Here is a 26645-nt window from a genome sequence, read left to right as displayed (position 1 = left end):
TTCACAGCCTTGATCTCGGCTCCACCCCTAATGTCTCCTGGCTCCACCCCCAGGCCAGAACTCCCTTGGAGTTCAATGATGCTTTTCACAGCCTTGATATTGGCTCCACCCCTAATGTCTCCTGGCTCCACCCCCAGGCCAGAACTCCCTTGGAGTTCAATGATGCTTTTCACAGCCTTGATATTGGCTCCACCCCTAATGTCTCCTGGCTCCACCCCCAGGCCAGAACTCCCTTGGAGTTCAATGATGCTTTTCACAGCCTTGATATTGGCTCCACCTCTAATGTCTCCTGGCTCCACCCCCAGGCCAGAACTCCCTTGGAGTTCAATGATGCTTTTCACAGCCTTGATATTGGCTCCACCCCTAATGTCTCCTGGCTCCACCCCCAGGCCAGAACTCCCTTGGAGTTCAATGATGCTTTTCACAGCCTTGATATTGGCTCCACCCCTAATGTCTCCTGGCTCCACCCCCAGGCCAGAACTCCCTTGGAGTTCAATGATGCTTTTCACAGCCTTGATCTCGGCTCCACCCCTAATGTCTCCTGGCTCCACCCCCAAAGTCTCCTGGCTCCACCCCCAAAGTCTCCAGATATTTCTTGCATTGGACTTGGCAACCCTTCTTAAAGAGGACTCCTGCTTTGTTCTACTGTCACACCCTGGCTCCACCCCCAAATCCCCCCGGTATTTCTTGAACTGGACTTGGCAACCCCCAGCAGCCACCGCCTCAGCCGCTCGCCCCGCCCCCTCCCCGCCCCGCCCCGCCCCCTCCCTTTTCCTCAGGGCCGCGGCCGGCGGAGGGCGGGAAATTCGAGCGCCATTTTCCCCGCCCTCCCGCCGGCTCTTTCAGGGGGAGTGTTTTGGCGGGCTTCCCCCCCCCCCCCCCCAGTTTGCTCCCCTCCCCCCGATTTAAGATGGCGCGACGAAGAGAGTCTGAGGAGACGGAGGAGGAGTTTTCAGACTCGGAGGTACAGCGAAGGAGGGCTGCGGGGAGGCTTTTCTTCACCGACTCGGCTTGAGAGGAATGGGGGGGAGTGCGCATGTGTGTGTGTTAAGGTTGCCAATCCCCAGTTGGGGGCGGGGGACCCCCAGTTTGGAGGCCTCCCCCCCTTCAGGGTTATTAGGTAGTAGGGGAGGGAGTGAAGGGAAATGCTTGCTGGGCACTCCGTTGTTCTCCATGCCAAGAGTAGCTCTCTAGATGTTTTTTTTTTTTGCCTACAATTCCCATCAGCCTCAGCTAACATGGCGAATGGCTGGGGCTGATGGGAGTTGTAGGCAAAAACACATCTGGAGAGCTGTCGTTGGCCACTCCTGCTCTGTGCAGGGGTGTCGAACATGCAGTTCGGGGGCCGAATTAGGGTCCTCCCCCCCCCCAGCGACTGGCTGTCCTCTGCTTCCTTCTCCCTCTCTCTTGCTTCCTTCTGCATCGCAGGTAAAGTCCATCAGTGGCTGCACAGTCAGAGGATGAAACAGAAAGCAACTGCCAGAAAGAGCAAAGACCAAGTCTTAAGGAAATTTACAAATTCATCGTAAGTTCTCAATTCATGAGATAAAAATCCATTACAAAGGAAATTCCCACACATATACAGTCCACAAAAATCCATTCTGATACGTCGACTCCTGAAGAAATTCGCAACCCCCAATGGGTCAAAAAACCTCCTCCTTCCTTACAACACACATGTAGTTGGTTGGACTCCTTGTGTGTTGTGAGGAAGGAGGAGGTTTTTTGACCCATTGGGAGTTGCAAATTTCTTCAGGAGTCGACGTATCAGAATGGATTTTTGTGGACTGTATATGTGTGGGATTTCCTTTGTAATGGATTTTTATGGCATGAATTGAGAACTTTTGATAAATTTGTAAATTTCCTTAAGACTTGGTTTTTGTTCTTTCTGGCACAGTTGATTTTTGTTTCATCCTTCTGCATCACAGCTTGCTTTGCAAGGCTTGCTCAATTGCGCAGGAGCAAAGTCTCTATTTCCTCCCTTGGCTGAGGCTCCTCCTTTGGGGAGGAACGGGGGGAGGGAGAGCTTGCTTTTCCAGGCTCTCTCAACTGCACTGCAGAGCTACTGAGCCAAAGCTCTCTTCCTTCTATTGGCTGAGGCCCCCGCACATCCCCCAAGGTAGGAAGGAAAGAGCCAGAGCTTCCTTTGCCCAGTTCCCACGATCCCATGGAAGAGATACAAAGAAAGCATCTTTAAAACCAATGAGTGCTAATGTTTTAAGCATGTCTTAAGCTTTTTAAAATATATATTTTGGTTTTGCCTGTGTACTTTATAAAATTTATATCTCTGCTCCCTAATCTTAAAAAGGTACACACATGGCCCAGTCCAGCATGGGTCGGCCCAACCCAACATGGCCTGGCCCGACCAGATCTCATTTATGTCAGATCTAGCCCTCATAACAAATGAGTTCAACACATCTGCTGTATGGAGACTGATTCCCATAGGGCAGGGATGGCCAACAGTAGCTCTCCAGATGTTTTTTTGCCTTCATATGAACATATGAAGCTGCCTTATACTGAATCAGACCCTCGGTCCATCAAAGTCAGTATTGTCTTCTCAGACTGGCAGCGGCTCTCCAGGGTCTCAAGCTGAGGTTTTTCACACCTATTTGCCTGGACCCTTTTTAGTTGGAGATGCCGGGGATTGAACCTGGGACCTTCTGCTTCCCAAGCAGATGCTCTACCACTGAGCCACCGTCCCTCCTTCAACTCCCATCAGCCCCAGCCATTGGCCATGCTGGCTGGGGCTGATGGGAGTTGTAGGCAAAAAAAACTGTTGGTCACCCCTGCCGTAGGGTATAATGAAGAATTGATCCATGAGTATCTGGGGGGAGGGGGGGGGTAGAGGCACCAAAGTTTCAGCATAGCATTTTTAATTTAATTTGCGATTTATATCCCGCCCTATCCCACAAGGTGGGTTCAGGGTGGCTTACAGCATTGAGAGCATTACAATAACAATAAGAACATAAGAACATAAGAGAAGCCATGTTAGATCAGGCCAATGGCCCATCCAGTCCAACATTCTGTGTCACACAGCGGCCAAATATATATATATATATATATATATATATATATATATATATATATATATATATACACACACACACACACACACACACACTGTGGCTAATAGCCACTGATGGACCTCTGCTCCATATTTTTATCTAACCCCTTCTTGAAGGTGGCTATGCTTGTGGACGCCACCACCTCCTGTGGCAGTGAATTCCACATGTTAATCACCCTTTGGGTGAAGAAGTACTTCCTTTTATCCGTTTTAACCTGTCTGCTCAGCAATTTCATCGAATGCCCACGAGTTCTTGTATTGTGAGAAAGGGAGAAAAGTACTTCTTTCTCTACTTTCTCCATCCCATGCATTATCTTGTAAACTTCTATCATGTCACCCTCAGTCGACGTTTCTCCAAGCTAAAGAGCCCTAAGCGTTTCAACCTTTCTTCATAGGGAAGGTGTTCCAGCCCTTTAATCATTTTAGTTGCCCTTTTCTGAACTTTCTCCAATGCTATAATATCCTTTTTGAGGTGCGGCGACCAGAACTGCACACAGTACTCCAAATGAGACCGCACCATCGATTTATACAGGGGCATTATGATACTGGCTGATTTGTTTTCAATTCCCTTCCTAATAATTCCCAGCATGGCGTTGGCCTTTTTTATTGCAAACACACACTGTCTTGACATTTTCAGTGAATTATCTACCATGACCCCAAGATCTCTCTCTTGGTCTGTCTCTGCCAGTTCACACCCCATCAACTTGTATTTGTAGCTGGGATTCTTGGCCCCAATGTGCATTACTTTGCACTTGGCCACATTGAACCGCATCTGCCACGTTGACGCCCACTCACCCAGCCTCAACAGATCCCTTTGGAGTTCCTCACAATCCTCTCTGGTTCTCACCACCCTGAACAATTTAGTGTCATCTGCAAATTTGGCCACTTCACTGCTCACCTTCCCAACTCTAAATCATTTATGAACAAATTAAAGAGGATGGGACCCAGTACCGAGCCCTGCGGCACCCCACTGCTTACCGTCCTCCACTGCGAAGACTGCCCATTTATACTCACTCTCTGCTTCCTATTACTCAGCCAGTTTTTGATCCACAAGAGGACCTGTCCTTTTACTCATGACTCTCAAGCTTTCTAAGGAGCCTTTGATGAGGAACTTTATCAAAAGCTTTCTGGAAGTCAAGGTAAACAACATCTATCGGGTCTCCTTTGTCCACATGTTTGTTCACCCCCTCAAAGAAATGTAACAGGTTAGTGAGGCAAGATCTTCCCTTGCAGAACCCATGCTGAGTCTTCCTCAATAACCCGTGTTCATCAATGTGCCTACTCATTCTGTCCTTGATAATGGTTTCTACCAACTTTCCCGGTATTGAAGTCAGACTGACTGGCCTGTAATTTCCCGGATCTCCTCTGGAACCCTTTTTAAAGATGGGGGTGACATTTGCTACCTTCCAGTCCTCAGGAACGGAGGCAGATTTCAATGAAAGATTACAGATTTTTGTTAGAAGATCCACAAGTTCAACTTTGAGTTCTTTCAGAACTCTCGGATGTATGCCATCCGGACCCGGTGACTTATTAGTTTTTAATTTGTCTATCAGTTGTAGGACCTCCTCTTTTGTCACCTCAATCTGACTCAGGTCTTTCAACACCCCTTCCAATATTAGTGGTTCTGGGGCGGGCAAACACTTCTCATCTTCCACGGTGAAGACGGAGGCAAAAAATGCGTTCAGCTTCTCAGCCATTTCCCCATCCTCCTTCAGTAATTCTTTTACCCCATGGTCATCCAAGGGCCCCACTGCTTCCCTTGCTGGTTTCCTACTTCTAATATATTTGAAGAAATTTTTATTGTTGGTCTTTATGTTTTTTGCAATATGCTCCTCATAGTCCCTTTTTGCCTGCCTGATCACAGTCTTGCATTTGATTTGCCACTGCCTGTGTTCCCTTTTATTAATCTCACTTGGACTGGTTTTCCACCGCTTAAAGGAGTCCTTCTTACCTTTTACAGCTTCCATTACTTTGTTTGTTAACCATGCTGGCCTCTTCTTATACCTGTTTGTGCCTTTCCTAACTTGTGGTATGTATTTTATCTGAGCTTCTAGGATTATAGTTTTAAATAGTCTCCAAGCTTCCCCAAGGGTTTTGACCGTATTTACCTTTCCTTTCAGTTTCCTCCTCACATGCCTCCTCATCTCAGAGAATTTACCCCTTTTAAAGTTAAATGTGGTTGTGGCGGTCTTTTTGGGCAACTCCCTATTTATACAAATGGTGAAATCAATAACATTATGGTCACTGTTCCCAAGCGGCACAATCACTTTTACGTCTCTCACCAAGTCTTGGGCATTACTTAGGACCAGATCCAGGATCGCCCCACCCCTGGTAGGTTCTGAGACCATCTGCTCCATAGCACAGTCATTGAGAGCATCAAGAAACTCAATCTCTTTCTCTCGACCAGAACACATATTGACCCAATCAATCTGCGGGTAGTTAAAATCACCTATTACGACACAGTTTTTACGTTTAGCCGCTATCTTTAATCCCTCCATCATATTATAATCGTCCTCTCTCTTTTGATTTGGTGGGCGATAACAAACTCCCATAGTTAAATTTCCTTTTGGGCCCTCTATTTCAACCCAAAGCATTTCTAAAAGGGAATCTAATTCTCTGACCTCAGTCTTACTGGACCGTATATCCTCTCTGACATACAGAGCCACCCCACCTCCAACCCTTCCCTCCCTATCCTTCCGATATAACTTATATCCAGGAATCACCGTGTCCCACTGATTCTCCTCATTCCACCAAGTTTCTGAAATTCCCACAATGTCTATGTTTTCTCCCAACACTAAACATTCCAATTCACCAATTTTACTTCGGACACTTCTAGCATTTGCATACAAACATTTATAATTTCCCAAGCAAGCTAGGCCCGCCACCTCTCTCCTGCCGCCTCGAGACTCTAGCAGACAGTCCATACTGTTTGTCACCCTCACAGTGGACAACTCTGATCCGTTACTCGGTAGAAAAATAGAAGCCAACCCTTCATCTCTTTGAGACGAGTCCTCCCGAACCAGAGACATTCCATCTCCTGTCGGCTTTCCCCAAGATTTAGTTTAAAAACTGCTCTGCCAATAAAGATTTAGTTTAAAAACTGCTCTGCCAATAAATAAAGCATATCAACAAAATTACGGCAAACTGTCTCATCAATATAAAACATAGAGATTAAAACAAAGAACCATAGTTCAGACAACTGGCACAGCCCGAGACCACAATTCAAACGGTACGGCTTCAGCTAATTGGCACGGCTTTGGCACAACTTCAGATAATTGACACCACTTAGAACTGTAATTCGAATACTTGGCGCAACTTAGGCAAATAGATAGTAAAGTGCTGGTGCATCTCCTCAAAAAAGTAAAGTGCGTCTGGTGCCTCTCTTTAAAACACCCCCCAATTTCAAAAGAATTGGGCAAAGGGGCCCAATTCTATGAGCTCCCAAAGAAGGTGCCCCGCTCCTCCATTATTTCCAATGAAGGCATTTAAAAGGCATGCGGTCCCTTTAAATGTGATGGCCAGAATTCCCTTTGGAGTTCAATGGTGCTTGTCACAACCTTGATCCTGGTTCCACCCACAAAGTATCCTGACTCCACCCCCAAAGTCCCCAAATGTTTCCTTGCAACCCTAGTGTGCATAGATTTCTAGATGCATCTATGTATCAATTTATATGTAGTGTGTGTGTTAGGGCTGCCAGCTCTGGGTTGGGAAATTCCTGGAGATTTGTGGAAGTGGAGCCTGGGCAGGGTGGGGTTTGGGGAGGGGAGGGGAGGGACTTAAGTGGAATCTGATGCCATATTGTCCACTTCCAAAGCAGCCAGTTCCTCCAGGTGAACTGATTTCTGTTGCAATCCTCGGAGAGTCACAAAGATAGGAGAGTAGAAGATTAGCCGCAAGGCACTGTGTTCAAGAACACCTCTTGAGTCAGTTATACCAAAATCTTTATGATATAAATCTTTATGAACAAAGTCTTCACAAATTGTCCTCCAGTTCTTTCAAATTGTAAATCAATACCCACGGATGTGTCAGGCACTGAATGCTGTGAAGGGCTTATGTGTATGAAGATCTGAAGTCACTTTGGATTTGAATAAGTCTGGAAAAAGCAGGCAGTGAAACAGGACCAGCATACCAGTTTTTCCTGTTGCTGTGTATATAAGAGTTGTGATATGAGAAACATTTTATTGCATTGGGACCATGAAAGTGATATTTGAAGATTTTGGATTTATTCTGATGTTAAATCCTCCTGGTCCAGTGCCTGACAGATCTGTTGACTTTATCATAAAGATTTATATGTTTGGTGCCTTGTGGCTAATCTTCTAACCACCTGGAGATTGGCAGCCCTTGTCTGTTTGTCTGTCTGTCTACCTATCATCTATGTATCATCTATCTTTAACTAATTGATTAATTCAGTTTCTATTCCACTCCTTTCCTTGCCAATCAGGACTCAGGCGGCTTCCAACAATCAAATACACAGTAAAATCAATATTACAAGTTTAATGTTGGGTGAAAAAGTACTTTTGCTGTGAATCAGATGCCCAAACGTAATTGGATTTTTCCCTGAGTTCCAGTATTGTATTATGCAGGGACGGCCTTGCCACTAGGCAATTGCCTAGGGTGCCGGCCTTCTGGGGGCACTCCCATGTGACTCGGTGACGTTATCAGTGCAGGGGGGGCACCAGCAATTAGCCTTGCCTAGGGTGCCAGACAATCTAGGGTCGCCTCTGGCATTATGCATGATATTATTTATTTATTTATTTATTTATTCCGGGATTTATATCCCGCCCTTCCCACGGGTGGCTCAGGGCGGCTTACAACAAACAATAAAACAGTAAAATCGGAATAAATTAGTTACATTTAAAATCGACATTTAAAAACCTAAAAACCTAAAATTAATATTAACTATACAGTATCACAGATATCTAGAGAGCTACATTTGTCCAGTCAGGCGTAGGCTAACCGGAAGAGGGTCGTCTTACAGGCCCTGCGGAACTGAGTAAGATCCCGCAGGGCCCTCACCTCCTCCGGTAGCTGGTTCCACCACATAGGGGCCATTGTAGAAAAGGCCCTGTCTCGAGTTGTCTTGAGATGCACTTCCTTGGGCCCGGGGATGTTAAGGAGATTTTGGTCCCAGACCTCAGTACTCTCTGGGGGGACATGTGGGGAGAGACGGTCCCTCAGGTAGGCAGGTCCCAGGCCATATAGGGCTTTAAAGGTAATGACCAGCACCTTGTACCGGACCCGGTATGTTATTGGAAGCCAGTGCAGAGCCCGAAGACCCGGCCGAATGTGCCCCCATCTTGGGAGGCCCAATAACAGCCGGGCCGCGGCATTCTGCACCAGCTGCAATTTCCGGGTCCGGCACAGGGGCAGCCTGTGTGTCAGGGGTGTCAAACTAAATCAGGGGTGTCAAACTAATTTGTTACGAGGGCTAGATCTGACATAAATGAGACCTTGCTGGGCTGGGCTGTGTTGGGGTCGGACCATGTGTGTACCTATTTAAGATTAGGTAGCAGAGACATAAACTTTTTAAAGGACACAGACAACATGACTGAAGTTTTTAAAAAAATTAAAAAAAACTTTAAAAACATGCTTAAAACATTAGCACTTGTTGGTTTTAAAGGTGCTTTCTTTGTATTTCACCCATGGGATCCAGGGAACTGGGCAAAGGAAGCTCTGGCTCTTTCCCTCCCTCCCCAAGGGACCAGGAAGGGGGGGGAGGTGCCTCAGCCAATGGAGAAAATAGAGGTTTTGCTCTCTAGCTTCTGTGCAATTGAGTAAGCCTTGCAAAGCAAGGTCAGATGCAGAAGGAAGCAAGAGAGAGGGAGAAGGCAGCAGACAAAAGCCATTTGCTCGGGGGCCTGATTAGGAGCCCACTGAGGCCTGATTCGGCCCCCGGGCTGCATGTTTGACACCCCTGTTATAAATCTTATATCACGTTTAGCCTTTAATAAACCTTTTGTTTTTGTTGCATGCCAGTGGATCACAAGATGTGCCGGCCTGATGTGGCATGTGAGAGAGTCAATGTGTGGGAATACAAAGTGTATTCTGTAATGTTTTTCCTTTCCATCCTCTCCAGAGATTGAGGGCTGCTGTGCACTACACCGTCGCTTGCCTCTGTGAAGAAGTTGCAGAAGACAAAGAGATCCAGTTTAGTAAACAAGCGATTGCTGCTATTTCTGAAATCACCTTCAGACAGTGTGGTATGGCTTTTCTGTGCATATTTATAGTTGTCCGTCAAAGCAATCTGCATTTTAATGCTTTTCATAATATAGAACTGTAATTGCAGATGTTCTGGAGATGCCTTGATTATTTATTTTGCTTTTCCTAGCACTAGAGGGAGTCCTAGACAAGTTCTGAAAGGTCCCTCATACAACAGGCCAAACATCACTCCCCCCCCCCACCCACACATCTAACTTAACTGTTGCTTTTAGCAGTGTATTTTGTATTCAGAGCTCTGTGTGTTCTATACATATATGCGAGATTTGGTATTCTGTGTAGAATGTGGCATACTTAGAATCTCAGCAAACTCCTTCCTTAAAAATGGTTCTAGTCCTCTTGATGGGGAAGGAAAACTTGGAAAAGGATATGCAGTGGCTTGTGGTAGCTCCTCTCAGAGTGGGGAACTTGATGCCTGAGATTCTGAATCAATCTGTGTGTGTGTGTGTGTTTGTGTGTGTGTCTCTCTCTCTGTCTCTGGAAGGAGTGGGAATTATAGCAGTCTGTGAATGCACCTGACTAAGATTCTCAGATGATCTGACCTGATAATTCAAGCTTGACCCATCTCATCAGATCTCAGAAGCCGAGCAGGGTCAATCTTGGCTAGTATTTGAATGGGAGACCTCCAAGGAGTACCAGGATTGTGACGTGGAGGTAGACAATGACAAGCCACCTCTGAATGTCTCTCGCCTTGAAAACCCTACAGGGTCGCCATAAGTCAGCTGTGGCTCGATTGCACTTTCCACCATCACCAATATGCTCAGATGGAATAAACATGCCAGAATTAGTGCTTAATTAGTTCAGATGGCTCCTTGTGTTATTTGATTCCTGCTGTGTTGGAAGCCACAGTACCACCTTCTGGCTAGCTGGGTAGATAAACAGCAGAACATGTCTGCTCCCTGTGATGGTGGTGGAGAAATAAGATTGTCTGGGCACTGCTGTTAGAGTCCCTGGTTCAAGACACACTTCCCATGCGCTCACTCCCTATTTTCCTATGTGTATTTTCCTCCTTCTATAAATTTCCGTACTATTCTCCCAGTCTGCTCCCCAACAGTCTACATTTATTTCCGAGCTGCAATCTTGGAGAAAAATTATTCAAAAGAGAGAATTCAGCATATGCAGTTTTGTTTTCATTCTGAGAGGAAAATGTATATTTGGTGAGTGAGATTTACAGGGGACATTGTCCTGATTATGCTTTCATATACCATGTGTTCTCTAGTAGCATCTGATCTAGCAAAGGATGGTCACAGCAGTAACTTGAAGTCTGCAGCCAAAGGCTGGGTTGATTAATTAAAATCTGTGTGAAGTTGCCTCACTACCCTGTCTTTTTCTTCAAGCCTCCTTTTTTATCTACCTCTTTGTCCAGTTTTGCTTCTCAGCAAATTGCTTCCTTGCAGTCTTCCTTCAGTCGCCTTCCCTACACCTGAGAGCCAGTTTGGTGTAGTGATTAAGTGAGCAGACTCTTATCTGGGAGAACCAGGTTTGATTCCCCACTTCTCCACTTGCAGCTGCTGGAATGGCCTTGGGTCAGCCATAGCTCTGGCAGAAGTTGTCCTTGAAAGGGCAGCTGCTGTGAGAGCCCTCTCAGCCCCACCCACCTCACAGGGTGTCTGTTGTGGGGGAAGAAGATAAAGGAGATTGTAAGCCGCTCTGAGACTCTGATTCAGAGAGAAGAGCAGGGTATAAATCTGCGGTCTTCTTCTCTGCATACTTTGCCTCAGAGCATTTGTACTTTCTGGACCTCTTTTTGCTCTACATTTTGTCTTACAAATCTGCTTCTAGCTGTAGAACCTGCATGAGGTTTCATCACACATAACCAAACTGAACACTCCTTTTTTTTGTATTCTCTTTTTTTAATTAAACGTTTAAAAATGATGTACAACATGTGCAGTCAAATTTTAACAAAATCTGAACCCTTTAACTCCCCCCCACCCCCAACAAAAACCTATAACAACACATCTATACCGTTATCCTAGGATCAGATTCAGACAGGCAAAGTTCAAGAGGTAGATATAACAAGACAATATGATCAAAATAAAAAGCTGCAAAATAAACTGCCTACATAGAGAATACATACTGACGAGTTCAAAAGCTCCTGGCGTATCACAAATAATTGCTGCAGACCTTTTAACTGCTTTGTCCCTGAGCAGCTGGAATGTTTGTGCATGTTCTGTGCTTCTGCACCAGCTCAGTCAATAATTCAGTCAGTGAGAAGCTTAATATAGTGGAATTTATCAGATCAATAAGAAAGGTTGATTAGCCATATATATTGTGCTAGCGTACATGATCAAGTTAATGAAATCATTCTTCTTCTAGACCTTGGGTGAGGGGAAAGAGTTTGAGATAACTTTTTATTTTTCTTTCCAGATACCTTTGCGCAGGACCTTGAAAGGTTTGCTAAGTAAGTACCATGGAAAGATGTAATACAAAGAAAGAAAATGGGGGGGGGGGAGAGTGATCTTTAATGGTCGACTCATTTGACCTAAGCTCTCAAGTCAGGCCACACTAAATTGCTATTTTTTAATTATTGTGAGAGGCAGTGATTTGGATCCAATGGGGCATGTGCAAGTGGAAGAGTGCAACCAAAGTTCTCTCCCACCCTCCCCTTCGCTGAGTCCTCCAGTGATGTAGGATGTGCAGACTAAAAATTAAAAGCCCCCTTCCCCCCTCCAGAGGTGGACTTAGGGAGAACCAGATTACTCCTGCTTTCTGCTCCAAATAGAATTTTATTAATGGAAAAGGAAGGGGAGGCTAATTTCCATTCTCCCTCCCTCCTGAATGCAGACTTTCACCCCACCCCACCCCCAGCTGCGTGGCTTTTTATCCACTCTTGTCCTTTTTATCTGCTCAAGTCCAGCATCAGTGTTTTGTGAGTCTCGGAGCACTCTGTAGAGTCTGGTGAAAAAAATCTAAACGTTTAAAAGTTTCTCCCTGCTTTCCCCAGAAGCTAGCTGATGTCGAGTTTTAAGAATCAGGCTTTGATTAAACCATTTATGTTTTGTCAGGGGCCATTATTTTGTAGTCTGAATGCAGGGCTTTGATTCAAACCGGTAAGCTTTTCTTCCTCTCCCTTGCATCAACCCCCCCCCCCCCCCGCCATTCTTCTGAATCTTCGCTGAGAACTTGGCTCAAAAGAGTGGTTGCATTTCTCCTAGATGTGTGTATCTCTCATTGACTCTGGATTCTTTGGTAGAGATTTCCCCCCTCCCTTTTTTATTCTCGGAATTTGCTCTGGAAGCTGGTATAAAGCGAGAAAATGTATGTACACAACACACGCACAAAAGGCAAATTGCCTGGAGGATAATGACGCCTTTGTGTGGTGCCTTGCCTGCGGAGTGGAGCGTTGTGCGTGAATTGTGTTCTGCCTAATGTAATTGCATGCAGGTGTATGGCTAAGCAGCGGCAAACAGCCGTCATAGAGTCCCCTTTTGTTAGTAGCAAATAGAACCCCTTCAAGAGCCAAGCTAAGTAGGTAGGTGCTTTGATTTCAGCTTTTCAGAAGAGTCTGTCCCGTCTTCACAACTGATGGGCTCCTGTCTGTCAAATTAGAGCTGTCAGTAGCGCAGAATGATTGCTATGACATTTTTATTTTTATGAAACTGAGTTTTGAAGGCTAGAAACTTTTTTTTTTTTTGCTAGAGTACTGGTAAGTAGCAGGGGGTTTTTTTGAGCAGGAACGCACAGAAACACAGTTCAGGCTGGCTTGATGCCAGGGGGTGTGGCCTAATGTCCAAATAAGTTCCTGCTTGGCTTTGTCTACGAAAAAGCCCTGTGTGAAATAATGGTGACATCGGGTGTGTGGCCTAATATGCAAATAGGTTCCTGCTGGGCTCTTCCTACAAAAATAGCCCTGGTAAATAGAGTTGTAATTTTGCAACTTGAAAGCTGGACATGCAGGTTTAGATTATCCCAATGGTGTGAGACAGGCATCCATGGCTGCTTCTACCCGGTGCTTTTCCAGTCTTATCTCCCTCATCCCCCTTCATCTGCTGTGTCTGGTAGGACTCCAGCAGGTGCTTCTTATAGCAGGTGGGGGATGAGAGAGGGCAGGCAGACTGCTGGCCCTTCATATCAAAAAGATCACAAAACAGCAATTAATCTAACTGCTGGGAGAACGGTGGCTGGAAATGGGGAGCATCTGGCTTGGGCTAACTCATTTGGATGGAGTGATGAGGTAAACTTGCCAGATCATGTAAATAAGGAGAGGCTAGAACAGGGGTGGCCAAACTGCGAATTAGGAGCCACATATGGCTCTTTCACACACATTGTGTTGGTCTCAAAGCACCACCACCCCATCAGCCAGCTTGAAGAAGGCATTTGTCTCTTTGAAACATAAGCCAAGCTAGTTTGGACAATGTATTTAAATTTTGCTTTCTTTCCACTTCTCCCCCCATCTATTTGCCTTCCTTCCTTCCTTGCAGCATTCATGTCTTGCGGCTCTCAAAAATCTGATGTTTATTCTCTTACATTAAGCAAGTTTATGGCTCTTACATTAAGCAAGTTTGGCCACTCCTGGGCTAGAACATGACAGTGACTAAATGGCAGGATATTAACAGCCTTTCTGGAAGGACAGAAAGTTGTAGGGGAAAACGTCAGTTCCAAAGATGCTTGGAAAGGAAAACAAGGTACAGATGTTTATGTGTAAATAACAGCAGACATCTCCAAACTAAGATGAGGGAGCTGAAAGTGAACATGGACACAGTGGGCATATCAGAAACCTGGTGGAATAGGGGGGAAATCAGAGGGATGTGGGTATTCCTGTGTATAAACACAGTAGAAGGGACAGTGAGTGACGCATTGCGGTTGGTCTGGCTTTGTATTTTAAAGAGAATATAGACTCAGACAAGCCAGAAAACGCTGGAAGATTTTACTCCCCTGCAACTACTATTGCTGAAGATATTAGGCCCCAGAGATAACCATACTGGGGAAGTATCACTGCGTATCTGATCAAAACTTTAAATCATTGTTTAAATAACATTAAAGCATTGTTTAAATAACTTGAGAACCAAATCCTGGGCAGAGAGACAACTGAACCATTAAAGGAGTGAAAGGATTGCTGTTGGTTTCAGAGAAGTAAACAAATTCCTTGTGTCATTCTTGAGGTGGAGGCAGAAATGGCAGACAATGCACGAGGAAGATGCTGTAACTGGGTGACTTCAGCATTTATTGCATTGGGTGCACATTAAATGCTTGTCCCAGCCATAACAAAAGGACAAAATTTCTAGCTACGGAAGTGATTCTTCCTTGTGATAGTTACAGAACCAGCTAGAAGGGAAGTGACCCTGGATTTGGTCCTAACCAGTAGTCCCAGACCTGGTGTGAGAGGAAAGTGCTGTTGAACCTGTTGGGAAGACCGACTGCAGTGCTGTTAAGTTCTGTGTTTTTGTTAGTGGAAAATTGCCCAGAAGGTCCATTAGCACAGACACATTTTATTTCAGAAAAAGGAACTTCTTAAAAACAAGGAGATTAGTTAGAAGGAAGTTGAAAGGGAGATTAAAGAAGGTCAAATCCTTTCAGGATGCTTGGAGATGATTTATATCCACAATAATTGCAGCTCAGATATAATGGATACCTCAGATGATGAAAGGTACCATCAAAGCTAGGAGGATGCCAATGTGGTTTATGAGCAAAGTCCAGGAAACTATAAAAGGCAAGATGGCTTCTTTTAAAAAGCGGAAGTCTTGCCCAACAAGGAGCAAAGGATGGTAGAAAGGTAAGTAAAATGAGAACTTGGAGAGGGTGTTAGGAAAAAAAAAATTAAGGCACACATTAAAGCATTGTTTAAATACAGAATCAAATCCTAGGCAGAGAGAGAGAGAGCTGAACTCTTAAAGGAGTGAAAAGATTGCTATTGGAGGATAAGAAGGTTTCAGAGAAGCGAACAAATTCCTTGAGTCATTCTTTGCTATTTATTTATTTAGTTATTTCGCCCTCCCTGCAGGTGGACTCAAGGCAGATATGGGGTAGTGACCAATGTTCTCGCTAAGCTGCAGAGTCTTATGAGCAAAAAGTCTGCTTTGTGAGCTACTGGCATTAAAGTTGTGAGCTACTGCATAAATAAGTGTGCTCTGAGGTCATCCTTCCTGAGCTGAGACAAAAATATGGGAGCTGGAGGCTAAAAATCTGCAAGCTCGCTCATGCTAACTCAGAGGGAACACTGGTAGTGACCAATCCGGGAGCTATTGTTTTCAGTGTGGCTATCTGTAGAACTGAGTTAAAGATGAGAATTGAGGTTGTAGAACTAATTGGACTGACCAATCACTGGGCCCAGATGGCATATTGAAATACAAAATGGTATATATGTAGCAGTAACATGCAACATGCCCTTAAAACTGACCTCCCTAGCAGAGGACTGGACAACAGCAAACCTAACCAGAGGGAGACTGCAGAAGGAGGAGAAGATGGGTGATAATTAGGGGAAGAACCTGCCTTCATTCCAGTTACGCATTTGGGGGAGGAGGACCAAGCAGTCATGGTCAAAGTTTCATGGAAACGGTGGGTTTTCCAAAGGCATTTGAAGGAATCATCCAGGTGATCCAGTTCCAGACCCAGAGGGCAGCCTGGGAGCAGGAGACTGAGGGAGCAAAGGGTGGGGGCTGGGTAAGTAGCAGAATGGGAGCAAAGAGATGGAAGAAGAAGCAGGGATGATGATTTTTGGGTCTGAATGCACAATTATTCACTCATTCATGAAATTTCTGTCCTGCCTCCTCAAGAGTCCTACTTGAGGCAGCTTTCAATTAAAATGACAAAAATCCTCTCTTTTTCACTTGTACCCAGGCTAGAGTTAAGCAGCTATGGGGGAAATTTCTGATACCACATTTTGATTGGTTACTTGTATTTTTTTTAGTAGCTCTGTTAAATTAGAATCGTCGTGTGTTGTTGTTATGGTCCACGAGAAAGCCAGCCACCTAGCTGATTTAGAGTCCTGCTTAGTCTTTGTATGAGAGCTCTGTACTGCCTTTGGGTCATTCTGAGTTTTCCTGGGTCAAAGCATGCCTTAGATTTCAGTGATGTCATCTGCTTATGTATTAGGGAGCCAGTTTGGTGTAGTGGTTAAGTGCACAGACTCTTATCTGGGAGAACCAGGTTTGATTCCCCACTTCTCCACCTGCAGCTGCTGGAATGGCCTTGAGTCAGCCAGAGCTATCGCAGGAGTAGTCCTTGAAAGGCCAGCTTCTGTCAGAGCTTTCTTAGCCCCACCCACCTCACGGTGTCTGTTGTGGGGGGAGAAGATAAAGGAGATTGTGAGCCACTCTGAGATTTGGAGCGGAGGGCAGGATATAAATCCAATATCATCATCTTATCTGGGAGAATCAGGTTTGATTCCCCACTTCCCCACCTGCAGCTGCTGAAATGGCCTTGGGCTAGCCAGAGTGCTCTCACAGTGTTGTCCTTGAAAAGGGAGTTCCTGAGAGAGCTCTCTCAGCCCCAACCACCTCACAATGTGTCTGTTGTGGGGGAAGAAGATAAAGGAAGTTGTGAGCCGCACTGAGACTGATTCATAGAGAAGGGTGGGGTATAAATCTACGGTCTTCTGGAAGTATTGTGAAGTTCTTTAGTCTTCCAACCGTGTTCTAACTCGTTTACACCGCTTTCAAGGCTTCACCCTCATCTTAACCTTTGCTGTTGCTGCTGCTTGTCTTGCTGGCCCCCTTCACACATTCGCCTCTCCTTGCCTGTTGCACAGAAGTCCAAAGTGTTTGCTCCAGCTCATTTTAGAACTATGAGAAGAGCCTTTCAGGGCCGGGGCTAAGCATCCATCGTAGTCCATCTTCCAGTTTCCAACAGCAGCTCGTCAACTGTTTTCATTTTGGGCACTTTACAGTACTGATTACACAACCCTCTGCCACCAATGGCAGCCTGCCCTGCCTGCCTGAGTATTCATTCTTCTGGGTCATTGCAGGTCAACTTACTTGTTGCAAATTGCGCTTCTAAATCAGAGCCTTTATATCGCGGACAAACGTGTGATTGGGTAAATCAAGCAGGGCTCGAATGACTCACAAAGCACCTGGCTTGTGGCAGCGAGATCTCTAAGCCAGCTTTGTTTTTTCAGATTCATTTGTAGAGTTTGATGAGGGACACCCACCCTTTCCCAAAAGTTTTCTTTATCACCAGTTTTGAATGCAGAAGCTTTGGGAAATGCGGGTAGAAGAAGATGCGGTAGTCACGTTGACTTTTTTGTTTATTAACGTAAGACTTAAAATAGATTTAGAAGACAATTTGATCCAGCTCCTTATTCATTCTGTGAAATCTTTGTGTGTTTCCATTGTTTGTTTCCTCACTTTAAATAAAAACACCCCCTATATAGATTAAATACAAGCATGCAAAGGAATATTATAGCATTGGAGAAAGTTCAGAAAAGGGCAACTAGAATGATTAAAGGGCTGGAACACTTCCCCTATGAGGAAAGGTTAAAACCCTTGGGGCTCTTTAGCTTGGAGAAACGTCGACTGCGGGGTGACATGATAGAGGTTTACAAGATAATGCATGGGATGGAGAAAGTAGAGAAAGAAGTACTTTTCTCCCTTTCTCACAATACAAGAACTCGTGGGCATTCGATGAAATTGCTGAGCAGACAGGTTAAAACGGATAAAAGGAAGTACTTCTTCACCCAAAGGGTGATTAACATGTGGAATTCACTGCCACAGGAGGTGGCGGCGGCCGTAAGCATAGCCATCTTCAAGAGGCGGTTAGATAAAAATATGGAGCACAGGTCCATCAGTGGCTATTAGCCACAGTGTGTGTGTGTGTGTATATTTGGCCGCTGTGTGACACGGAATGTTGGACTGGATGGGCCATTGGCCTCATCCAACATGGCTTCTCTTATGTTCTTATTTACTAGTTTCTTGACATGCTAGATTTTCTTCCTTCCTTCCAAAAATCAAAGAGCACAGCAAGCTGTAATGTTTCCTTACCTGCAATTTGAAGAGGCGGATTCCGGGTTGGACTCTGATGTGATCTGAGGGACACACAGCCTTGGCAGGAAGGGGATGTGGCAAAGGCAGACTCTTCCTTCTGAGCACAGCAAGATCTCAGTGGTCATGGAAAGAGGATGATAGTTGCTGAGGCAGGAAGGCAGAGTGCCTTCATGGGGCAATCAAGTCCAGTTCAGGCTTAGCAGTGACTAGGGCAGGACAGCTCAAACAGAGCTCCTGCCGTTTCCAGAAGTGGCTTGCAAGTGCATGGTCAGTTTCTCGCAGAAATGTAAAAGTGCTCCAGAATCCTCAAGATGACCCACCAGGCTTAAAGAGTCAAAAATAACAGAAGAAGGAGCCATAATTTTAATTTCATTAGCATACTGCCCAGGCAAGATCTGGGAAGTCTCTGGGGAGTGTTGGGGGCCAAAAGATGCCAGTGAGAGTTGTGGGTGGGTTGGATGTGGGAGGGACCTTGGTGGAGGTAGACAAGAGCAGAGAGCATTCTGCAGGCCTCTATCCAAGCCCACAGTGTGGTGTGATGGCTTGGAACATGCTTAACACGTGACTCCAAAACTGCTGTGTCAAGACTGACAGAATCTTTGCTGCCCTTAAAAACACCCCCTGCAACCACGCTGTCTATATCTTCTGCAGCTTCGTTATCAGTAGAAGCACCTTTATGTCTCTTCTGCTAGAACCAGGCAGTAAACTTTATATGTATTCTCCTTTCTTTCACAGGCATGCAAAACGAATTACAGTTAAGCCTGAAGATGTGAAACTTTTGTGTAGGAGGAGCAATTCATTGGTGAGATGAGAGCCTTGCTGTCTTATTACATTCTTTCTAAATGAACTAAATCTCAGCGTCTGCTTCATTTGCTTTTTCTGCTTGGGATTAGATAACAGTCTAGCGAGAACAAACACTGCCTGTAGATGCCGACTGCTCTTCTCACTTTGCTTCTGTAATGTTGTCCTCCTCTGAAGTGAAGTGATGCACATCAGCACAATATTCATGCTGCCTGCAAGAACATAGCTGTGAAACTGCGTGAAGAGATGTAATAAAATGAATATGTTCCAGCATCCTTGTGACATTCAGTATCTCGGTATCTTTGGTGTGCTTGGTTAGTGCACCCAATTGTTACATTTGACCTCTCAATTCACTGGGAATTACTGAAGGGCAGCGCTTGCAATCACCAAGAGCCCTTGCAATTACCGCCCAGTTTCGAATTTACCGTTTCTGGGTAAGGTAGTTGAGAAAGCGGTGGCAGAGCAGTTACGGGTTAAAGAGACTGTTCTAGTCGCTCTCACAGATGACTTAAGACAGCATCTGGACCAAGGCGGGTCAGCGCTGCTGATACTTCTTGATCTGTCAGCAGCATTTGAAATGGTCGATTACAGTCTTATGACCCGCCACATTGCCGGAGTTTGGGGGTTGGCCTTACAATGGTTTTCCTCCTTTCTCCAGGGATGGAGACAAAGGGTGGTGCTTGGCGAGCATCATCATCATTTTATTTATATCCCGCCCTCGCCACCGAAGCAGGCTCAGAGCAGACTTCCTTGCGGCATCCACTTGTAGGCGGAGTGCCACAGGGAGCCATTCTCTCGCCAATATTATTTAACATCTATATGTGCCCCCTTGCCCAGATTGCCTGAAGTTTTGGGTTGGGTTGCCACCAGTACGCTGATGACACCCACCTCTATCTGTTGTTGGGTGGCCGGCCAGTCGCCACCCCCGACCAGTTGTCCGAGGCATTGGGAGCCATGGCTGGGTGGTTACAACAGAGCCGGCTGAAGCTGAATCCAGCTAAGATGGAGGTCCTGTACCTGAGTCGGGGTGAGGTGGGTATGGGCATCGAGCTCCCAGCTTTGGACGTTGCCACATTGGGGCCAACCCAAAAGATGAGGAGCTTGGGAATGACCTTGGATGCTTCCCTTTCCATGGAGGCCCAGATCATGGTGGTCGCCAGGTCTGCCTTTTGTTATCTTCAGCAGATCAGGCAGCTAGCACCATATGTATCCCCCCAGGACCGGACTACACTGATCCATGCAATGGTCTCTTCCGGACTAGACTACTGTAACTCACTCTATGCTGGCTTACCCTTGAGACTGATCCGGAAACTGCAGCGGGTGCAGAATGCGGCGGCTCGCCTGCTGACTGCACCACCTTTACGGGTGGGCATTCGGCCGGCACGCCACAGTCTGCACTGGCTGCCCATCGAGTACCAGATCCTCTTCAAGGTTCTAGTGCTAACATTTAAAGCCTTGCATGGCCTGGGACCAACATACCCGCGGGGCCGTCTCTTAACATATATGCCCAGGAGGTCGTTACGTTCGGCCTCCCAACATCTGTTGGCCGTCCCCGGCCCAAGAGACGCTCGCCTCACTTCAACTAGGGCCAGGGCTTTTTCAGTTCTGGCCCCAATCTGGTGGAATCAGCTGCCTATTGAGATCCGGGTCCTACCTGGCTTATTAGCCTTTTGTGGGGCCTGTAAAACGGAGCTGTTCCACCAGGCTTTTAGCTGTGGCTGCAGGCGTCTATTCTTGATCTGCTTGGCTTTCCCAGCCAGCACTGTCATCTGTGCTAGGAACTGGAATAAAAACTGCCATCCCTGTGAGATGGCTAGGCTGGGCAATAGGTGATGTCATGGTCATCTGAGTGCTGTTGAGTTGTCTGTTTATAAAATGTTTTTATTGCATTTTATTGTTTTATTATATGTTGTACTCAGCCCTGAGCCCTATGGGGAACGGGCGGAATAGAAATTCACTAAAATAAAATAAATTAATTTTCAGGAACTTTGAAGCAAATTGTCAAAAACAGATTTATAGGATGCTAGCAAGCGATTGCTCCAGAATCTTTTCAGATTCTGTGACTACTGGACATTGTGGAGAATGCATAGCTGCTGCTGAAAATAGCAGCCTTTTGTGGTTTCCTCCTGGTATATATTTGTCATTTATTTCTCACTTTTGTCTGTGGTAGCATTCGTGGTTTCCCAGGCAGTCTCCCATCCAGGTGTTGAGCTCGTGCAGATCAGCATAGATATGGGAAGGGTCAGGGGTTGTTTTGTAGAAAAATAGTTGGTGGAGCTCATCCAGGGATTGTTATGCAGCTGCACCTACTATTCAATGGACGAGGTGGGAAGGAGGAGGTGGAACTCTCAGAAAGGTTCAGGAGCTGTGCTTCTGTAAGCTTGCGCTGAATCCGAGGCCTGGGAAGGGTATCCCTTAGTGTTTTAAAATACATGCCTCCATTCCACTTCATTAGCACGTGGGACTGGGAGACCTGAGGTCATGGTGATGGCATCCCTCTTGTGTTACATTGCTAGAGGTGATTGAGGGAAAGAGGAAGAAGAGACTGCCTGCTCTCATAGGGGCCTGCCCAAGCACAGAGATCATCATCAGAGGCCTTCTCCATTTGCCCCGTGTGTGTGTTCTGGGAAGCTACCTGGGTGAGGACTTTCCTTTTGTCCAGGCCATGGCTGTGGAATTTCTTCCCTAAGACAATTGGATCTTGTTCCATCTTTGGCAGTGTTCTGCCAAAGGCCCAAGGGAGATTTTTTTTTTTAAAACCAGGGTTTGGGCAAGTTGTGCTGTCCTATGAGATTTGTTCCAAATTTCCATGGTGGCTTTGCTCGGTGCTCCATTTTTAATGTATGCTGGTGAATAAACAGCGATTTTAACTTGTTGGTTTCAATGCTACTCTTTTCCTGGGGCTGGACGTTAGTGGTTTTATTGAAATGATATTTTCCTGCGTGTTTAAAGTGTTGTACTCTGCTCCGGAGGCCCATTTTGTGGATGGAAGGGTATCATACAAACAATCTGAATAAATAAAGGAGACACAGAGCTGCTGTTTTGAGCAGCAGCTGTGCATCTCGTATGGTGTCTGTTTCCAGCCTGCATTTGTTTTGTTCATGATTTATTTGCTTCATTTATACTCCACCTTTATCCCCAGCAGTGACCCAAGGTGGCTTATATAATTTTCTTTTCCGCCGTTTAATCCTCAAAGCGACCCAGTGAGGTAGGTTAGTCTAAGATCTCGTGGCTGCCTTCAGGTCACCCAGTAAACTTCCGAGGCACATTTCGGGGATTTGAACTAGTTTTCCGGCTCAGCATTAGGAAGAACTTCCTGACAGTTAGAGCAGTTCCTCAGTGAACAGGCTTCCTCGGGAGGTGGTGGGCTCTCCTTCCTTGGAGGTTTTGAAACAGAGGCTAGATGGCCATCTGACAGCAATGAAGATTCTGTGAATTTAGGGGGAGGTATTTGTGAATTTCCTGCATTGGGCAGCGGGTTGGACTAGATGACCCTGGGGGTCCCTTCCAACTCTATGATTATAGTATGAGACTCTAGCCGCTACACCTCGCTGGCTTTCTCGGCATTGGTATGTGTGTCTATGGCAATATTCCCAGGGTAGGTTTTGACCAGCCTTGCCTGTGAGGCTTGGCATGGAACTGTCTCTTTGTAAAAATAACACCAAATTTTGTCAGTCACCCTCCGCCCCAGATAGCATGACTTCTAATTTTAACTGAATGTAGGAACGCTTCTCCTTCCAGCTGCTGTCTGAGCAATACGTTGCTGCCTTGGAAAAAATTGTGGGCAAAGGGTGCAGTTGAGTTGCGCGTCCTTGAACTAACAGCTGCAGCGTCGCTTAATTGGGCATGGAACGTCTTGTCAGGAAGAACAAGACAGTTGCTCCTGTCTACAATCCAAGACCGCAGCTGTGCTAGTTAATAGCACCCTTTTTTTATACACATTTATTATTAGCGTCACTCTAATCGGGGAGTCGAGGCGGAACAGTACAAGCAAAAGACCTGGGGCTTGCACTGGAATCTGCCATGTTGTGTCTGTAACCATCCTGGTGGCAAGGAATCCACCAGGGACCGGGCCTATTCAATAACGGCACCTTATTGGTGGAACCAGCTGCCGGAGGAGGTGCGGGCCCTGCGGGATCTAGGGCAATTCCGCAGGGCCTGTAAGACAGTCCTCTTCCGGCAGGCCTATGATATTAACTGACAATGTAAAATATCCTGGATGAAAAATGTATCTATAGGCCGCCGGTTTTTATTCTATCTTTTTTACTAAATTATGATTTAATGGTATTTTAATTGTTTAAACTGAAATTGTTTTAATTATTGTGTTGTAAGCCGCCCTGAGACACCTAGGTGAGAAGGGCGGGGTATAAATCTTAATATAAATAAATAAATAAATAAATAAGGAATACTTGATACAAAGAACATTTAATATGCTATGCTTGAATCTGATTATATTTGTAAGGGACAACCAACTGGAGATTCATACCCCATAGATAAGGCTGCCTTATACTCGGGGTGGAATTCTAGCAGGAGCTCCTTTGCTTATTAGGCCACACCCACCTGGTGCAGCCAATCCTCCAAGAGCTTACAAAAAAGAGCCTTGTAAGCTCTTGGAGGATTGGCTACATCAGGCCTAATACGCAAAGGAGCTCCTGCTAGAATTCCATCCATACTGAATCAGAGCACTGGTCCATCAAAGTCAGTATCGTCTAAGTCTGGTAGTGGCTCTCAGAGCAACAAAAATTTATGCCCTCTGAATCTTATATCCGTGGTCTGCAGCCACAGACTTGCAACAATGTGTTAGGGCTTTAAAAAAAAATTCCGATAATATTTTGGACTGTTTTTCTCATTTCTGATGTGCCTTGATTCCTTTGGGAGGGACGGTGGCTAAGTGGTAGAGCATCTGCTTGGTTAACAGAAGGTCCCAGGTTCAATCCCCGGCAACTCCAACTGAAAAGGGTCCAGGCAAATAGGCATGAAAAACCTCAGCTTGAGACCCTGGAGAGCTGCTGCCAGTCTGAGTAGACAATATTGACTTTGATGGACCGAGGGCCTGATTCAGTATAAGGCAGCTTCATATGTTCATATTAGTGACTGAAATCTTAATGTGATTTGCTGGTCTTCTGTTGTATTTTTCTTTTCTTTAAAAAAAAATCCCATTGGAAATCTTATCTCCGTTTACAAGTTACCTGTCAACATGATCAAAAAATTGTCCTCTTCCTAGTTTTGTATTGTACAGTCTTAATCATTCATTGTTTGATTCCACATCACCTCCCTCTTTTTTTTTGGGGGGGGGGGGGAGGCAGAGTTACTTTTTAAAGGTGACTGAATGGCTGATCCTGGGAATTATAAAGGCTTTCTCTTGTTTCCAGCTGAAATACATCACACAAAAGAGCGAAGAGCTTACTTTGAAAAAAACGGAAGAAAAGGCAAAGAAAAAAAAGGCATCCGGCAGAACCTCTGATGAGCATGTGGGACCTGCCACTGCTGACAGTGAAGACTCCAACATGGCCTGACTCCTTTTTTCCCCCTCTGGCTGTCTCAGGACAGTGTCTGTCTTTTGTCAGACAGCAACGAAGTGCTGATATTGCCATACACTGTTCCAGCATCTGCTTGCCTTTGAGCAGGTCTCGTTGTGGCTGGTGTTAAGAAGGTGCAATATTATGAGGGTGTTGGTTTGGTCGTTGAAAACACACATGAGAAACGGATACTTTACAGAATTCAGGAAAGAGAAATCTGTGTAAATGGAATAAGCTTTCATATTTTTGGATTTCCCAGGGGGAAACTGTCCTTGATTAAACTGTCCTTGATTTGTTGTTCAGGCTGAAAGAACACTTATTAGTCTTCAAGGAGTGGTGGTCATGTCAACAAATGCTTTGTTTATAACACTTAGTATTATTATTATTAATTTTTATTTGTATCCCACCCTCCCCGCCTGGGCAGGCTCAGGGCGACTTAGATCCCCGTGTCTTCATATGTGATTGATTGAGCGATTGTTACAATCAATGGCCAGCAAAAATAAACACAATAAACATTAATATCCAAAATGCAATACTACAAATTATATACTAAGAGTCCTAGCTATAGCATTAACATTTAAAAAGTGTTCGGAAAGATCTTGCTTTAGTACAATTTTCTGCAACTTTCTCTTTAGCCTGATGTGATTTAATTATAAGGAGAACAGGAAGATAAATTTTTCATCTCTTCCTGGGATATTTCATAATAATTTTAGAAATGCTCAAGGGTGACTTATCGATTGCAAGTTAAAACAATAAAAATATACCAAAAGCCACCAACAGCATAAAAGCTGATCAGAATAAAACTAGATCAAGCTGGGCGGCCACGTTGGTCTATCTGTAGCAGCAGAAAGGGAGCACCTTAAAGACTAACATTTGTGGCAGGGAGCGAAGAAATGCATCTTTTTCCTTTGGAGGTTTGAAATGAGCAAAAATTAGTTTTAAACGTTTCTCTCTCTCTCTCTGGGCAGAGAACAGGCAGGAGGGGGAGAAGTCAGCTCAGTCGCTTTCCAGATTCGCCTCAGCCCACCTTCATATAAACGCTAATACATCTAGCTGGAGACAGTTGAATGGGCCAGTCCCTCACCCCAAGCAGGAAACGGAGAAATTCAGATGACAAAGGCTTCAGGAAGAAATATCTGGAGGCGTCAAGAAAAGCTTCCTTGACCTGGCCCAACTGGGTCAGTGGGTGGGGGAAAGAGAGACGATAAAACACCTGGAATGAAGGAGGAATATTTTTTTGTTTGTGCTGAGTCCATCAGAGCAGACAGAACTCTTAACTGAGGTCAGGAGAAGGCGGCCATTAGACATGTGATGGCCTGGACAGCTGAAGAAACCTTAAAGGTAATTGCAACTCTGTAGAGATCTGTAATTTCCTAAGGTAAAGATAGTCCCCCTGTGCAAGCACCAGTCGTTTCCGACTCTAGGGTGATGTCGCATCACAACATTTTCATGGCAGACTTTTTATGGGGTGGTTTGCCATTGCCTTCCCCAGTCATCTATGCTTTATCCCCAGCGAACTGTCCTCATTTCACCGACCTTAGAAGGATGGAAGGCTGTCAACCTCAAGCCGGCTACCTGAACCCAGTTTCTGCCAAGATTGAACTCAGGTCATGAGCAGACAGCTCAGACTACAGTACTGCATGGGGTCTCTAAGCTAAAGGGCCTGTCCTATATTTTAACATCTGATAGGGCATATGTAGAGAGAGGGACAAAGGAATTGCACTTTATCCATTTTTTAAAATCCCTCGCTCAATCTGGTGCTGTGCTGAAAGTACGCTTGTGAACATTTTCTTTTTAATAAATTCTTTCTAACTTTTGGTGCTGGTAGTGGTTCTCCGCACCACACAAACCCCCACCATCTCAGACATTCTGTTTTAAAAGCTCCAGAGGGAAGGCAGGCAGTTGGCAAGAGGCTGTTCCTCCAGGGGCACACAAGGCAGTAAATGGTCCCCATGGTGACCAGGCGCTGGGCTGTGAGAGCCACACAGGCAAGGCCTCAGAACTTGGAAGGGAAGCTGGGAGTCCCACTGATCCTCCCAGTGGGCAGTTCCTTACAAAGGTCAGCTGGTGGCAGTGGTTACCCAAGAAAGGAAGAAAAGCCTCTCCAGGTGTAAAGGTGGAACAGGGCCT

At 45.4% G+C, this 26645-nt stretch overlaps 1 protein-coding gene across 1 annotated transcript; it reads left to right on the top strand.

Annotated features, from left to right (window-relative positions):
* The first annotated feature begins 647 nt into the window (after positions 1–647).
* On the top strand, positions 648–25043 carry CENPS (centromere protein S). The gene is made up of 5 exons (XM_060258935.1): positions 648–964; positions 9138–9261; positions 11645–11678; positions 18931–18997; positions 24369–25043. The coding sequence occupies exons 1-5, from the start codon at positions 911–913 to the stop codon at positions 24510–24512; spliced, it is 423 nt and encodes a 140-aa protein (XP_060114918.1). The 5' UTR covers positions 648–910; the 3' UTR covers positions 24513–25043.
* Positions 25044–26645: the final 1602 nt, after the last annotated feature.

This window comes from Heteronotia binoei, chromosome 18, assembly GCF_032191835.1.
Source record: "Heteronotia binoei isolate CCM8104 ecotype False Entrance Well chromosome 18, APGP_CSIRO_Hbin_v1, whole genome shotgun sequence".
NCBI lineage: Eukaryota > Metazoa > Chordata > Lepidosauria > Squamata > Gekkonidae > Heteronotia > Heteronotia binoei.
This window is presented reverse-complemented; position numbering and strand designations above follow the sequence as displayed.

Excerpts from the sequence above, each read along its gene's own strand:
- CENPS (XM_060258935.1), top strand. The coding sequence starts at position 911 with ATGGCGCGACGAAGAGAGTCTGAGGAGACGGAGGAGGAGTTTTCAGAC. Across the intron at positions 11,679-18,930 it reads GACCTTGAAAGGTTTGCTAA|GCATGCAAAACGAATTACAG; the intron begins GTAAGTACCATG and ends TTTCTTTCACAG. Across the intron at positions 18,998-24,368 it reads GTAGGAGGAGCAATTCATTG|CTGAAATACATCACACAAAA; the intron begins GTGAGATGAGAG and ends TCTTGTTTCCAG.